Source organism: Sander lucioperca, chromosome 8 (genome assembly GCF_008315115.2).
Source record: "Sander lucioperca isolate FBNREF2018 chromosome 8, SLUC_FBN_1.2, whole genome shotgun sequence".
Classification (NCBI taxonomy): domain Eukaryota; kingdom Metazoa; phylum Chordata; class Actinopteri; order Perciformes; family Percidae; genus Sander; species Sander lucioperca.
In genome coordinates, this window is record NC_050180.1 from 41,521,865 (window position 1) to 41,539,573 (window position 17,709).

At 39.8% G+C, this 17,709-nt stretch overlaps 1 protein-coding gene across 2 annotated transcripts; it reads right to left on the reverse strand.

Annotated features, from left to right (window-relative positions):
* Nucleotides 1–3,240: 3,240 nt before the first annotated feature.
* Nucleotides 3,241–17,251, reverse strand: LOC116046616 (galactose-specific lectin nattectin-like). 2 transcript variants are annotated; one of them, XM_031295011.2, is made up of 8 exons: nucleotides 17,061–17,251; nucleotides 16,792–16,885; nucleotides 16,489–16,513; nucleotides 8,136–8,139; nucleotides 4,776–4,866; nucleotides 4,249–4,383; nucleotides 3,970–4,081; nucleotides 3,241–3,865 (listed from the first exon to the last, which is right to left on the reverse strand). In XM_031295011.2, the coding sequence occupies exons 1-8, from the start codon at nucleotides 17,234–17,236 to the stop codon at nucleotides 3,804–3,806; spliced, it is 699 nt and encodes a 232-aa protein (XP_031150871.1). In that variant the 5' UTR covers nucleotides 17,237–17,251; the 3' UTR covers nucleotides 3,241–3,803. The 2 variants fall into 2 exon arrangements, with proteins under 2 accessions (XP_031150871.1, XP_031150872.1); XM_031295012.2 differs by lacking the exon at nucleotides 8,136–8,139 and having other exon boundaries at nucleotides 4,776–4,858.
* Between the last annotated feature and the right edge of the window lie 458 nt (nucleotides 17,252–17,709).

Below are 17,709 nucleotides of genomic sequence, written 5' to 3' on the forward strand. Positions count from 1 at the left end.
AACTATGGATAAGGATATGGAGAGGGACATACTTCATGAGGCCAGCTTTTGGAGACAGGTACTACACCGTGTGATTAACGTTACGCTCACTTTAGCTATGAACAAAAAATGGGAAAAAATAGGGGAAATGAACAATGGTAATTTCCTTTCTGTCATTGAGCTCCTGGCAATGTACGACCCAGTGCTTAAAGATCTGATTAGCCGCCCTGCTCGCTCGATCAAGTACCTAAGCCCACTGATACAAAATGAGCTTATCGAAATTCTAGCAAAACACACTCAGAAAAACATTCTAGAAGAAATACGATCAGCTCCATTTTTCTCTGTGATTATGGACACAACACCATGTGACAACATGGGCCAGATCTTCAGATATGTCATAGTTGAGCGAGATGCTGTCGGTGTTGCCACTGATGTTACGATCAAAGAGTCCTTCACTGGATTTCGTGAAGTTAAGGACTCATCGGCCAGTGAGCTTACTAGGGAGATTGTTGCGTCTGTGGAGGAAAATGGCTTAGACCTTTCCAAGTGCAGAGGGCAAGGGTACGACGGTGCTGCAAATATGCGCGACATATACAGTGGAGTCCAAGCAAGGATAGCTGCCAAGGAGCCAACTGCCGTGTATGTACACTGTGCCTCACACAATTTGAATCTCATCCTTAATGATGCGGTGAAAATACAAGAAGTAAGGCAGTTTTTTGACATTGTTGAGCGCATTTATGTTCTTTGGGCACAGCATAAAGAGATGGGCAATGCTCTCAAATAAAACACACAGTGACGACACAAACAATGACTCCAACATAACACTGAAAAAGTTATGCCCGACTAGATGGTCCTCACGTTATGATGCAGTAACCGCTCTGAGACATCGGTACAATGATGTGATGAAGGCATTGGCAAAACTTTCACTGACAAGCAGAAATAAAGATGAACGGGACGAGGCTGCATCGTTGAAACAGGCAATGGAGAAATTCTCATTTGTTTGTCTTGTTGTCCTCCAAAGCAAAATCCTGGAGCGAACTAATGTGATATCAAAACTTCTACAGTCCAAAGACATGGATCTCGCTACAGCAGTCCAGCTACTGGACAGCGCCATCAGAGACCTAACTGTGTTCCGACAACATTTTGAAGATGCCAAACAAACAGCGAAGGGCCTTTCAGAGAAGTGGGGAGTGAGCAAGGCATTTGAGAACACTTGGCTGAGAAAAGTGAAAGTGCATTTTGATGAGCTGTGTCAAGATGAACGTTTAGCAGATGCTGAGTCTTACTTTCGCGTCCATGTGTTTAATGCCTGCCTTGATATTGTCATCTCTCAGTTGACCCAGAGATTCACCGGTTTACGATCAACAGTTGACAATTTTAAAGTTCTACTGCCCGAGACCCTTTGCACTGCAACAGATGATGAACTGTTTTTGCAAGCAAACAGGCTGGTGGAGATTTACAGTGATGACATTACCACTGATTTCCCAATGCAATTGTTATCATTCCGTGCATGCTTGAAAGACAGTATCTCACAAATGAAAACAGTGCAACAGCTGACGAAGATGCTGATCGTCGAGAACAGCTGCATCACTGTGAGTTTCGGGGAGGTTTGCACTGTTTTCATGCTTTTTCTGACCATCCCAGTGACAGTGGCCTCTGCAGAGCGTTCTTTTTCAAAACTGAAACTGATAAAAAGCTATCTCAGGAGCTCAATGGGACAGAGTCGTCTCTCTGGACTTGCCATACTGTCAATTGAGAGTGCCCGTGCACGCCATCTGGATCTTGAGGATTTAATCCACAACTTTGCACAGAGGAAAGCCCGGAAAATGCCGCTATAATGTAAGTGAGCATCTTTTTTCATGTATTTAGACCTAGGCCTATGTGTGTGTAGTCATAGCAGTGAGTAACAATGTGTTATGGTGCGATATGTGCAATGTAGTAGCAATTAGACAGTTATTAAATAATGTTACTAGTTTTAATGTAGGCTGAGTGCAAACTGTATCGTGTATGTGTGTCACGATACCTCGATACAGACCTATGTGAAGTTACACTTGTTTTGCGTTTGATTTAGTTTTTTCTCTCATACATTCCTTAAAAAGTCTAAATTAACTTTATCCCATAATCGTAAATTCATGTGGTCTTACACAGTGCTTAATTTGTAAAGTGGGAGGTCCCGGAGCGCTGAGGGGGGTGGACCCGGCGACTCAAAACGGGGGTTGGAGGTAACGGAACCAAAAAAAATAATTACACTGCCAAGTAGCTTCTCTGACTCTGACTAAAAAAACCCAAACAGCGCTGTGTGTACATCAGGGCAATGTTTATTTTTATTTCAGAACGTGCACTGCATCGGTGCGAAATGTAAAAAAAAATAAAAAATACACTGCAACGATCGTTTTCACAAGCAGCAACTATCCATCGGACAATTAAAACAAAAAACCCACCGTGGTCTCCACATTCTTGATCGGAAGAAACGGTTTTTGCTTGTTTGGGATCCGACCGGCCAGCGGATTTGAAAAAGTTAAGCAAACTTTGATGTCTTTTTGACATTTTTCCCCTGAGTGAAATGAGGCTATAACAGCAATCTCAACCAGCACAAGCGCTTGTGTCACTTGAAGTGCAGCGCCGCGCTGTTGAAGTGCCGATCCCCTCCCTCCGTCCCTCTCCCCCCTCTGTCTTACCCTGAAAATTCACCTCAAAACGCATTGAAAATGCAAACACAAGATTTTTGTGGAACTCCAATGGGGAATAAACTAACAAGACAGATAACAACATTGAACACTACACAAACAGTAGCTTATTTTTTTCATTTAGGCAATAATTTTTCATAGTGACACAGGAGGTGCCGGATCCAATAAAAAAGGTTCCGGATCCAACGTCGGAGGTGCCGGAACATGTTCCGGCGTGTTCCGGCTCAAATTAAGCCCTGGTCTTACATGTCTCCTCAAAAGAAAAAGAAACACAACACTTTCAAATAAACGTTATTATCTATTACTAGCTATTACCTCACCTATTCATCAATGTCTTTATTTATAATTTGGATTAGTATCTTAACCTTGTTTTATTGTAATTATTTAAGAAAAGGAATACATTATTTACAATATTATTTCCCCTTTAGAGAAAACAAGATTCAATCAGTCAGGATCAGACACTGTTTGTGACAATATGTCTTTTATTTTTGAATGCTTATTGATTATATAGTGAAGGAAAACAGATGAATAAAGAACCCAACACACCAGAAACTCCTTTGGACATTTGGACTTTTATTTGGACATTTTTGAAGAGAAGATCTACACCACTCATGTCTGGTAGGTGGATGTTGTTACCTTTAGACAGAGCAAGGCTAGCTGTTTCCCCCTGTTTCCAGTCTTTATGCTAAGCTAAGCTAAGCTAACGTCTGCTTGAGAGAGCTTCATATTTAGTGTATATACGAGAGTTGTCTCGATCTGAACATTAACTCTCAGAGAGAAATCAAATAAGTGTGTTGAATTTTATTTTATTGGATCAGTGGATGCTGTTATAACAGACAATATTCAGTAAACTAAAATGAAAAAGATGTCAGAGTATTTGAATGTTTTCTGTATTTCATTTTGTGTTATTTATAGATTAAAAGTCCAATAACTGATTATGTTTTTGTCCAGCTCAGAGAGTCAGTTTCCTTCTAATGTTAAAACTCAAACGTGAACCGTTTCCTAACTCTTTAGATAATAAACAAGTGAGAGTGAGTCTGTCAGCAGAGAGCTGTTTCTGTCTGCAGAACAAACTGAAAGAGAATCAATGATAGAGATTATAGATGAGCTGTAGTGAGATCATGATGGAGGGAGGCCTCACAGCTTCTTGGAGCACAGGAAAGGACGTATGTCGGTACACGGCCTGTCGTTCCAGTTGTCTGTAGAGAGATTTTCCAGAGTTTTAATCTAACTTTTTATCTTTCAGCCTGCTATAAGTTTAGAGGTCATTGTTGCATCATCATGTTTATATGTTGTTTTTTACCCTGACGGTTCATCTCAAGACAGTTCTCATTTCCACCGGCGTTGTCAGGCTGCCCCACATGCCAGTGTTTGTAGTCGAATATGGATCCATCAGACCACATCCACACGCCCTCCTGGAGGAGAGAGATTGGGTCAAAGTCAAATCAAAAGAGGATCCTCCTTTCTGTTGTTTTATTTAGTTATTTTCCTCTTTCTGTTCTTTATTTCTTTCATCAAATTTCATTTTCTCGATAGCTCAAGAGACGAGTGACATCACTTCCTGTGATGATAAAAGTCTCACCTGCACTGAGTCAAAGCCTCCCATCCAGGTAACTTTGTGTTCACCGCTCACTTGGTTAATGAAGGTTCTGAGGAATACATGTTCCTCTTCTGAGTGGACTGAAGCCAGATTCCCACCAGCGGCCTTGCAGAAGGTCTAATGGAGACAATATAATAGGTTAAAAACATTTAAGAAAAAAACATAAACCTAATCACAATTTTAACAGATGTGATCTCAGGACATCTCATTTATATACTGACATACCTTTGGACAATGCAGGACTTTTACTGTAACATGTATTAATACTTTTAGAGACTGTCCTCCCCCAAAAAACAGTCCCATAAGTTGTTTGTTCAATCAGCAATTAGGACTCATATTTAGGTTTATAGTGGTGGCGCCCTCTAATAGCCTTAGTAGTTATGACAGCAGCAAAGCAGGAAGTAAATTGATTTATTTTTTGCTCCTGTCATAACTACTACGGCCACTAGAGGACACCGCCACTAGAAATCTAAATATAGGTCAGGACAGTCTTGATAAAACTGCTGTACCTCTGCATCGGTCCAACTCTTTCCCTGGAAGTTGAAGCTGAAACAGCGAGAGCCGAACTGAGTCCATCCAGGAGGGCAGGAACCTTCAAGACAATGTTGGAAATAAGAGAAAGTTAGATTCTTGTTACGTAGCAGTTTGTATTTTTTGTTGTGTGTGTGTGTGTTTGTGCCTCCTCCCTCCCTTCTCCAGCTAGTTGGTTATTGCTTGTGCTCACTCAGCTCCCTGGATAAAGGAGGGAGGAGACCTTCATTGTGCCGGCCGGCAGCAGACTGCACTGAGTGAAGCATGTGAAGTTGATCGACCTCTGCCTGTCTGTAGCAAGCTCGCTTTAGTTTTTTAACTTCTGTGAGACAGTGTTGCATGTTTTCTGTTTGTAATATTAATACATTATGTAGATAAGGTTGCTACAAGCTCCTCCCATGCTTCCTTCAGAAACCTAACATCATTTTTTTTTTTTTTTTTTATTGACAAAATGCAGTTTACAAAAAATCAGGTAAGCAATGATAGCACGTGAACAACAAGTGGACAATAAATATATATATAGAAACATATGAAGCAATACAAACAAGAAATAACAAAAATATAAAAAAGAAATAACAGACATTACAAACAACAAAAAGTACAAGACATAAATTTACAGTTAGTCAGAGGTTTCAGGGAAAAAAAGCTCTACAGTTTCCACAATTTTAATAATTTCTGCTTGTGAATATAGAATTTTGCATATAGAATAACAAAATGTATTAGATACTCAAGAGCACCATTACCTGAATTATCGTAGAAACATATGATATCTTTAAGGTTAAAGGAGTAGATAAAGTTGGTGGGTTCAAAAAAGTAAGACTTTCCAAATCTGTCCAAAATCTTTTGTCTATCAAGTGAATAGAGTTACATAACTGGTTTTTGTCCTTTAAAAAAATCGTAGTGTCATCTGCCAATTGGGACATTTTTAACTCCTTACCAAATATTGAGATTCTTTCAAAATTTCTCTCAGATGTAATTTTAAGCAACAATAATGCTGCTTGCTCCTGCCTCTGCTTGCATATTTCTGCTCATAATCTTGCTTTTCCTCTGAGAGAAACTATGAGCAGCGGCTCTTAGATACTTATAAATCACTGGACTATACATTTTTTGTAGACATAGTAGGCTATTGCCATATTTCAACATTTTTCTGCGTAACCGGCAATTTCCACTGGATGCGGAACGTCTGCGGAATGTCTCCGGAACGTCTCCGGAACGTCTGTGGAGTCATTAGGTTTCCATTAAAGTCAGTGTGTGTATTTCCACTGACTGCAGAACGTCTGCGTCCCGACTCCGTCCCAGCTCCGTCAGTCTGCAGCCCTCCGGACCAGATACGCAGAGCTTCTATTTTTGACGGACGACGGAGAGCTCCGCAACAGTTCAGCACAATTCAGATTGTGCGGGACAGGAAGTTGAGCACAGAAACAAAATAAAACATCCGGTTACTTTTCAAAATAAAATACACCATGCTCACGGCAGGTCATTTTCCCTGCACTACACCTTGAAAACACAGCACAGAGTTGTTTCCCCTCTACTCCTCTGGATGGAAACACACTGTTGTTGGTTTTGTAGTTCTGTTTATAGAAACTACATCCTGTTATATCGCTCGAACATACGTCAATTCGCGAGATCTCGTGGTCGGCTGGCCGCAGCCGTTACGCAACAAATCCGGACCTGGTGGGTATTGACGGACGGCGGAGCACGCAGCCGTTCCGCAGCGGAGCCGGTTCGCAGACGTTCTGCATCCTGTGGAAATCCACAGTAAGCGTGGCCTACCAATAGCTCAAGCCTGTCCTAAAGTGACTGTAGCTAAAGCTAATTAGCAGCAAGATGCCTCCCTTCTCTATGGAGGACTACTACAAACTCCTTCAGAAGATTGCAGTTCTGGAAACCAAAATTTACCGGTTAGAAGTAAACCTGGAAGTGAACGGATCATGTGGAAATGACACCACTTTACCATTGACCCAAAACAATGGACAAAAGCATGCTAATACACGGCTAACTAGCACCAGCAAGACTACAAACAAACAGGAGGGCTGTGGAATGGGTAATAAATCAATAAGTGGTAGTGCTCCCTGGAACACTTTTGGTGCAAAGCCTAAGAATAAATAATTTTCCTGGGAAATGGGAGGACGACTAACAGGCAGGGCACAGCGCCCTGAGATTTGTGATACAACCGGCTGGCCTGCATTATCATCCAGGCAGAGCGCCTCTTCAACCCCTGTACTCAGTAGGACACAGCCGTGGACAGCTATGGACTTGATTATCTTGAAGGGTTTGAACATTTCCAAGGTTGTGGTGACTGATGCTGCTCTCTCTGATCATTCCTGTGTTTTCTTTAATGGCAATGTCTCTGTGCACAAAAGTGTCCAAACAAAGTTAATAAGAAAACGGTATATCACTGACAACACCAGTGAAACATTCATTCAGCTTTTCTCCACCACACCCACCCTCTCAGGGGTCTCAGTCACTGAGCCTGTAGACAATTTCAATTGTAAAATTACAAATGTTATTGATGCCATTGCTCCCACTAAGGTCAAAGCTGTCTCTGGTAAGAAAAGATCTCCATGGAGAAATGCCATACTGGTAAGAACAGGAAAAAAAAGAGTGTCGAAAAGCAGAAAGCAGGTGGCGAAAAACTAATCTCCAGGTCCACTACAACACCTATAAAGAGAGACTTCGCATTTATAATTTGGAACTGAGGAATGCAAGGCGGTCCTTCTTCTCGGACATTATTGCCAAAAACAATAATAATTCACGTGCTTTGTTTGCTACTGTCGATAAGTTAACAAACCCTCCAGTACCAGTAGCATCTGAACTTTTATCCACCAAGGCCTGCAATGATTTTGCCACTTTCTTCAAAGACAAAATTCAGAAAATTAGACAAACAGTCAGTCCTTCCATATCGAGTACAGGCTATGTGTTGTCACAGTGTCCAGGCAAAACAAATTCCAATATGACCCAATTCCATATGATTAACCATAAAAACCTGGAGGACATTATACAACATCTGAAAACCTCCTCCTGCTGCCTTGATAGTCTACCAACGGGCCTTTTCAAAAATGTTGCAAATTGTTTGGCTCCAGATCTTCTACAGATTGTAAACATGTCTCTTCTCTCAGGTATCTTCCCACAGGCCCTGAAAACTGCAGTCATTAAGCCACTCTTAAAAAAGAACAATCTAGACACGTCACTAATGAGCAACTATAGGCCGATATCAAACCTCCATTTTTAAGTAAAATCATTGAAAAAACGGTTTCCCAACTCAACCTTTTCTTGTCACTAAACAACAGTTTTGATGCCTTCCAGTCGGGTTTTCGACCACATCACAGCACTGAAACAGCTCTTGTTAAAGTCTTTAATGACATCCACTTAAACACAGATAGTGGCAAAATTTCAGTCTTAGTATTACTTGATCTCAGTGCTGCATTTGATACGGTCGACCATGACATATTACTAGACCGATTGGAAAACTGGGTTGGCCTTTCTGGCTCAGTTCTAAACTGGTTTGAATCATATCTAAAGAATAGGGACTACTTTGTGTCTATAGGGAATTATACATCTGAGCATACAAATATGACGTGCGGAGTTCCCCAAGGCTCAGTTCTGGGGCCTCTTCTGTTCAACATCTACATGCTTCCACTGGCTCAGATTATGAAAAACAATAAAATAAGTTACCATAGTTATGCGGATGACACACAAATTTATATAACCTTATCACCAGGGGACTATAGTCCAATACAACAACTGACTTAGTGTATTGAACAAATTAACAACTGGATGTGCCAGAACTTTCTTAAATTAAATGACGAAAAAACTGAGGTGGTTGTTTTTGGAGCAAAAGAGGAACGATTAAAAGTCAGCACTCAGCTTCAAACGACAATGTTAAAAACAACAGACAAAGCCAGAAATCTTGGTGTAGTCATGGACTCAGACCTGAATTTTAACAGCCACATTAAGACAATTACAAAGTCAGCCTATTACCACTTTAAGAATATATCAAGGGTTAAAGGACTTATGTCTCAGCAGGATTTGGAAAAACTTGTCCATGCTTTTATCTTCAGTAGACTTGACTACTGTAACGGAGTCTTTACAGGTCTCCCTAAAAAATCAATCAGACAGCTGCAGCTGATTCAGAACGCTGCTGCTCGAGTCCTCACTAAGACCAAGAAAGTGGATCACATCACTCCAGTTCTGAAGTCTCTACACTGGCTTCCAGTGCCTCAAAGAATTGATTTCAAAAATACTTTTGCTGGTTTATAAATCACTAAACAGTTTAGGGCCAAAATACATTTCTTTTTTTTTTTTTTAACATATCTTTATTAAATTTCTTCGGGGCATATACAACATAAAGGAATACAGTTACTGAGTAAAGAACAAAGCCCTCCTTTTAACCCACCCGCAACCCCTTAAATTAAACAACCAAAACAACAACAAAAAAAAGTATAAAACAAATACAACTAAACAAAAACAAAAAACAAAAACACAGAAGGTTTGCACATTTGAGGCATACTCAACGTAATCAGTCAAATTGGGTTACTTAAGCTATTGTATGTCACCTGGAAATGTACTTCGAGATCTCAGACCATGCTAAACCATAGAGGCCACTCTGAACGGTCCGTGCACCATCCTCCCCAATATAGTCCAAGAAGGGGTCCCAGATTTCGAAAAAGCGAAAAGGCATGTCTCTGAGCCAGAAGCTAATAGCTTCTAATGGGAGAAGTTCCAACACACTTCGAGTCCATTGTGAAATCGTGGGAACAGAGTCCGAGATCCACAGAAGAAGAATGCATCTCCTTGCATTAAAGAGAAGCACCTCCAGTAGCTTTAGTTTGGAGGAGCCGAGACCCAATGCTTTAGGATTTAACCCCAGGATACAGCTGACGGGAGTAAGAGCTAATTTTTTCTTGAATATCACATCAATTTCCTTACATATTTTGACCCAGAAGTCATTAATAAAGGAACATTCAAATATACAGTGGAAATATGTACCTTCAGAAATCATACATTTATTACAAAATTTCGCGAGCAATGGGTTGAACCTATTGCGTTTCACCGGTGTGATTTGGAGCCTGTGTATGACCCTAAATTGCATCTCCCTGGCTTTGTTGGTAAATATGCTTATAACCTGCAGGGCCTGACCAAACCCCATTCCACACATCGTCCAAGATAGTCTCCCCAAAATCCGCTTCCCAGAGAGATCTGACGTGAACCGTACAGTCACTGGTTGAAGTTGACAGGGCCTTGTAAAACCTGCTAATAAGTTTTCTGGAGTCAGGCTTCAGGAGAGCCTTCACCAGAGCTGAGATGGAAAACCCATTAGGATACAACTTAGTATTAGAAAGAATGAAACTGCATATTTGCAAATACCTACCTAAAAAAATTATTCTGCGGGAGATTGTATTTCTCTCTGAGCTGATCAAAAGACAACACAGTGCCCTCTGTCAGCAAGTCACCCACAGTCTTTATACCCCTACTAAACCACATTAAGAAGGCTTGATCGGCCAGACCAGGAGGGAAATCTGGGTTTAAATGGATAGGTGTAAGGAGAGGAAAAAAAACATCTTTGTCTTCTAACTTTCTTGTCATCCTCCAGACTTTTAAAGTATTCTGTTGAATAAAATTGTCCTTTAAGTTGAGGCGAGCCCACCCCTTAGATGCATATAATATATGGTGCAAAGGAATAGGGGCCAATGGGGCAGCCTCCAAACCAAGCCAGGTGGATTCGGCGCCTTTGTCAAACCAATGCCAAATATAGGTGCAAAGAGATGCTAACTGATAGCGTCTAAAATCCGGCACTGCCAAGCCCCCTTCCTTGAGGGGGCCCTGTAGCGTAGTGAGTTTCAACCTGGCTCGCTTGTTCTTCCAGAGAAAGGAAGTCATGGAGCTGTTTATAACAGAAAGAGATTTTCTTGCAAAATACATTTCTGATCTGCTACTACACTATGAACCACCCAGACCTCTCAGGTCGTCTGGGACAGGTCTACTTGTTGTCCCCAGAGTCAGAACTAAAGCAGCGTTCAGTTTTTATGCTCCACATATCTGGAACAAACTCCCAGAAAACTGCAGGTCCGCTGTAACTCTCAGTTCTTTTAAATCAACGCTGAAGACGTATCTTTTTGATGTTGCCTTTCTTTAAGTAACTGTTCATTTGTTATACTGAAGTTGCATTGATGACCCTGTATGACACTCGATAACTGCTCTTCAATGTTTAATTTCTTATACTGCACTGTAACTTTTATTTGCGTAATTTATCTCTCAGTTCTTTAATTTCTTCATTTTTAGCTGCTCTTTAATGTTTTAATTTGTTTTTTAATCATTTTCTAACTGCTCTTTAATGTAATGTAAAGCACTTTTGAATTGCCCTGTTGCTGAAATGTGCTATACAAACAAAGCTGCTTTGCCTTGCCTTGCCTGGAGATTTGCCTTTTTTCATTGAAAATAGTACATCTTTAATTTCATTGACTGGCAGGTCAGATTCACATATCAACTCATCAAATAAAGGGATGGTAGCTTGAACATTATTCAAGAAATTTACACAATCACTTGCATTAAATTGTGATTCATATAAATTCCTATAAAATTTGGTGACAAAATTAGAAATTAGCTTTGGATCTTTAGAAGGAACTCCGTCAATATTAAGGGCAGATAACGATTTTCTTTTAAAATTTCTTTTCTCAAGAGCAAAAAAGTAACTGGTGTTCTTCTCCCCTTCTTCAAGCCATTTGGCTCTTGACCTAATGAATGCTCCTTTTGCCAAGTCTAAATAAATTTGGTCCAACTATAGCTGGATTTCGAGTTCTTCTTCCAAATTAATGTTTACTTTTGTCAGTAAAAGGTCAAGTTTGTGCATCAATTCAGCTTCTACCTTACTTTTTTCTTTTTTTAGTTACTTCTTTTAACCGCAACACATCTGGCTTTGTATTTAAAGAATTCCCATTTTATCCTGTAGTTGTCGTTTAGGTCGTCATTGAGGAGTTCTTCTGCTAGTTTTTTTGATAGAGTCATTAAAGGAATCATCCTTCAAAAGAGAGTTGTTGAATTTCCAATACCCTCGAAAACCTGAGGTCTCCTGAGTAGCACTTCATTTCAAAATAATTTGTTTATGGTCAGTTAATGGGGCGTAAAGATGATTAACTTCTTTCACAAATTGAAGGATAGATGATGAAATCAAAAAAATATCAATTCTAGATTTTAAAGTAAGTCTTCTGTTACACCAAGTGAAGTCTTTGGTACTGGGATTGAAGAAACGCCATGCATCGGTCAAGGAAAGGTTGGAGCATAGAAACGACACAAGGTTATCTCTGTGAAGATTGACTAAGCCAAGGGGGGTCTCTATCTAACTCGTCATCAGGACATTCATTAAAGTCTCCACAAATAATTATAAAAGAACCCTGGTACTTAATATTCAGATCTTTCAATTTGGATGCTATTTCATTAAGGGTGAGGCTATTTGCACCCCTGGTACAATTAGCAGTGTATGCTATTCGTACCCTGGTGCAATTAGAAATGAATGCTATTCGTACCCCGCCGGTGCACACAGCAATGTGTTCTATTAATACCCCGTCTGGTACAAATATCAATGTATGCTATTTGCACCCCTGTGCATTTACAGTACCTTGGCATATATTTACACACAGTTATCCATACTAATCATGTACTACACCTTTTTGGAATATTATCGTTGCAGTGTCCAATATTTTGCACACAGAGAGACGCTAATACATACACTTGCGTGGTCCGCGATATTTTTTTTTTACAGGGTGGTAGGGGAAGATTCATGAATATTCATTAGGGAACTCATCACTGATTGGCTCGCCCTGACATTCTTACCCTAACCATAACCAATCCCACTCCTCTTGCCTAAACCTAACCAACCCAACCAGAGCAGGCAACAAGTACTAGCCATTCAGGGATGAGTCCCCTAATGAATATTCATGAGTCTTCCCCTACCACCCTGCAAAAAAAATTTCGCGTTCGCGGGCCCTGACTTGCGCAATGGCATGCAAATTATCCAGACTCCCAAACCAAAGCTCAGTGTTCTAACCACTCACCTAGCAGTTGTTACAGAATGTTGTACAACTGTTTACCACTTGGTGTCTTCAAGCCTCGGTTGCTAGGTAACCATACTGTATACAAAAAATAGGTACTAACAAACTAACGGTTGTATGCTTTCACTGAAGACAGAAAGCGCAACCGTAGTATCCATTTTCCGCTAGAAATTCAATTGTTATAAACTTTAGAGACAAAACTTTCCTAATATGCCAGTTTCTGCTGTCATGGAAGATGAACGTCCGCCATGATATCGGTGCACGCGAGCAACGTGTTTTTGTTGTTACGTCACAGGGTGTGAATAGCTCAGCTGTGTGGCCGAGGCTATTCGTACCGGGGGTGCAAATAGACACTCCATTTCATTAAATACGACCTTGTTAGAAGCGTGGGAATTAAACCCATATATATTACAAACAATATAGCATTGTATTGTTTAATTATCAGTGTAATCCATGTACCATTTTGAGAAGAAACCGTTTCAAGAATGTCCCCTTTAAATTTATGTAATAAAATTAAAACCCCTGCTGAATGATTATTACTATGGCAAAAATGAGCTGAATTACCCCATTGAGTCTTCCAGAATTTGGCATCTGATTCACAAGAATGTGTTTCCTCAAGTAAAATAAAATCAGCCTCAGTTCTCTTGCACAAAAAGATTGCTTTCCTCTTAGTAATATCCCTAATACATCTGACATTTAAAGACATAACATTTAGAGAATTAAACATCAAATCCATACAAACACTTTTATGGAAAAAAGGAATACGTGTAAATCACTTGAGCACCAAAAAACTTGAAAAGTGCTAAGAAAATCCACCAAAAAGGAGGTGGAGATTAACAACCATTTAACTTGGCATAACAGATAGTGACAGAGAAGGCAATGTTATAGCCATCACAATTTGTTTTCATCTTAAAGATAAGTATTATTATAGACCAAGCCAGTCAAGTAAATGACCATGGAGTTTATTTCTAAATATGCTAACAGAGATTTGGTAGACAATTACTTTAAACAATTAAAGTAGAAAATAAGGGGTAGCCTATAGTAGAAGTGGTAAAAAAAAGAAAAAAAAGGTCTTGGGTCAAACTCATATCTGTATTATAAAACAACAACAACCAACTATCCAAAAGTATAACACCTTAGGTTGGACTAATCAAGTGTTTGTTTTGTTTTTTTTTGCCTGAAAAGAGAAATATAGCATTTTAGAAAAAATAAATAAATAAAATCAAGGTCCCAACAGAAAAGAATAGGGCTAAAGTTCATTTTTCTTGTGCCCATGAATATAGCTTCTATGACAACTACATCAAAATGATCTTGATGATAAACAACAAAAAAAGAGCACAAATAAAAGTTTTGGCTTGGCTCCATAATTAACTAAGTCAATAAGGTGTGAATTGGGCTACCTTCACTGAGTTGATAAGGTGCAAACTGAAATTTCTTAAATAGCATACTTGCTAGAAAAGATATTTTTTAGTAGCCTAAGCATCAAACAGCTTGAATGACCATTCTCAGTATTAGAACTTACATCTGCATAGACATTCTATGTTACCTCTGAACAATCAATCTTCTTTCCGTTTATGAAGACGAAAAGGCAGCAAAAAGAGGCTTTTTTCGCTTCTTCTCTTGCTTTCTTCACCAAGGGCCACAGCTTCTCTCTGGCTGCTGTCTCTTCAGGGGACAGTGCTTCGGTGAGCCTTGAGTTGTTGTCCAGAAGAAACTTTGAGCCTTTCACCTCCTTCCAGACAGCATCACGAAAACGTTGCATTGCAAAAAGGATGATGGTTGATCTACTTGAGCCGTCTTGTCATCGCTGCCCGATGCGATGGACGATGTCGAACCCATCCTTCAGGCTGTCACGAACATTAGGAACCACTTTACCCAGGATCTCGATGATTCTGCTCCTGATATTTTCTCCATCTTCCTCCTTCACGCCATGAATCTTCAGGGACCACCTTCCACTGTAACTCTGGCAGTCAGCGATGTTTGCCTTCAGAGTTTTATTTTCTGCTTGTAAGAAATTGATCTCTTTTTTCATGCCTTCCAGTGTGTGTTTCTGTTGTTTAACATCCAAAGTAAGCTGCTGAACGGTCGAGGTTAGCTTTTCCATCTGTTTCAAGTCGTTTTTTTCTATAGCAGATATTTTCCGAAAAGTCTCATCATGTTTCCCAGATAACACAAGGATGGCTTCTAAAATATCTGCAGTCTCTCTGTTGTCACGTTTTACCTTTTTTGTTGGAGGTTTTAATGGAGTATCTGGCAGTGGAGTTACAAGGGCCTCAAATTCAACTTGTGTGTCTGGACTTGCCTCAAACCAGTCACCATCCTTTTCTTGTCTGCTAGTTTCATCCACATCCCGCATCTCAATAGGATTGTTGCTAGCTTCCTCCACGTGTAGCATGTTTGGAGTAACGTTAGCGTCGTCAGCTTTCTCCAGTCTCAAAGTCTTTTTGCTTTTCCTTTTGGCCATTCAGGTTCGACTTATCTCAATATGTCTAAGTTGTCACTTATCTGTGTTGCCTTCTAGTAATATTTAAAGTTTCATTGGTTAGTTCAGGGGTGGCGAACCTGTGGCTCTTGAGCCGTATGCGGCTCTTTGCCTGCTCCTGTGAGGCTCTTACTGTGTGGCTGGGGGCTGTGTCATTGGTTGATTGTTGTTTTTAACTTTTCTGAAACATACAGTATTTCAGATAAGTAAAAAAAAAACACATTTGAATGCATCTGCCAATACATTTGCCAATTATTTTAAAATGGAAAATAATGCAGCAGAGTTCTGAGGACAGATTCTGCAACCTGAGGAAAAACAGCGGCCACAGATCACCTTCCTCGTTAACCCTTTCACTGCTGAATCCGATTGTTTGAAAGACCCTCTAGTGACAAATGAGTGAGAGAGTTCTTCGAGTGGCCACAGCCGAGTTCAAGCAAGACCTGAAAAGGACTGTGGATAACAAAGACTGTCAGGTTTCCCACTGAGTCAATCTAAGTGAGAAAAAAAACTATGAAAACTGCTATATATTATGACTGTCATCAGATCTGGAAGACACTGTTGCTGTTGTAGTGTGGACGTGCATGTGTTGTGTGGCTTTTTGCTATGGTGTGTTTTTTTTTGTGGCTCTTTATACCTAACTGGTTGGCCACCCCTGGGTTAGTTAAACTCAAACCCTCCGCGTTACCTGACAGAGCGAAAAAACGCACACCCACCTACATCGCCGCCATCTTGGCTCTCCCTCCCTAATCCCTATACGGACGTAATATATCTTTCTACGTGATGCAATCAGTCAAGAGCAGATGTACGGGAAGTTAACATCTGGGCGTACAGCCAGGGACAGCGAGGTCAATGGCCTTATGTGGTACCTAATGTTAAACGTGTGATGTACTGATATGGACTCCATCCTCCCAAATGTATAAATGACTGGCATGCTAGAGAATGTCTTCAGTTCCTCTGCAGAGTAACTCAGGTCTTTGTTTGAATTAAGATGTTTTGCAACATCTTGGTCTCCCGGAAAAATACTTGATTAGTAAAACCTGCAAGTTGAAAAATCAACATGGAGAAGAGACACACAACAAAAAATACAAACCCCTACGTAACACTGTATGAACAAACAAGTCAAATACAATCAGAGCAACGAGTCAGAGATACTGTACTGACCTGGGCAGCAGGTTTGTCCACAACACTGTGATCACAAAAAGACGTATTAAACACGAGCAGTCTAATTACAGGACTAATCAACTCAACTTTATTTATATAGCACCTTTGATACAAACATTCAGCCAAAAGAGCTTCACAGAACAAACTTATCTAATGTTTCAGCTTACAGTTTGCACTCAGCCTACATTAAAACTAGTAACATTATTTAATCACTGTCTCATAATCTTACAGGTTGGCTGCATTATACTGCATGCGCAACACAGAGTTGTTTTTTAAATTAATAGTTGCATAGTTTTTACTTACAGATGGAGCCAACAGTCCGATGGACAAACAGAGCAACAAAGCAAACGGAAAGCCTGATGCCATCTGTGGAGAGACGTTAAACAAAGTCAACATACTGCAGACAAGGACATAAATGCAGACAATTAATTATCAAATTAAAGTATTTTGCTAGTTATAAGTGTGTTATTTAATATAGATATAGTTTAATATTTAGTTTAATATTTAAAGTATTGTCAAAATATAAAATGTCCTCTTGATGAAATTGTGATAATAAATTGAAATATAATTACCTTTGCTGAGGTGATGAGTGGTTGACACAGAGAAGATCAAGCTGATGACTGTCAGTAAAGGAAGATATTCCCTCTTTATATAGTTTATCAAAGCGCCGCAAGAGAGTACGTCTGCAGCCTTTAAGTTCCGCCCCTCTATTCCAGTTGAGAGAGACCCTTATCAAGCAGCGTGGCATCTGAAAATCTTGATACCTAAAAAACATGTTTGAATCACTGATCGATATTGGTGATGCTTGGAATGGATCAAGGAACAAGTAAACACTTTTATTACACAATTATTTTCCAGTTAGAGGTGGAACATTAACAAATTGCAGCCTACATGCCAACATCCTTGTACTTTAATCAGGTATTGCCTTTTTTTCACTATATACTCATACTCCACCAAAACTCAGAGGGAAATATTGTACTTTTTACTGCAGTACATTTATGTGAGTTACTTTTTTACATAAAAAAACTATATGAAGCTGTACTTATACTACTAATCTACACAGTAGTCTACAAAGTATCTAACTAAATTGACTCCACGTTAATAAACTGCATGCAACATTGACCATCGCATCCTATTACATTAACATAGAGACATTTAATTGGCATTAAAAGAACCACACTAAGCTGGTTTAAGTCCTTATCAGCAGATCGATCTCAGCTT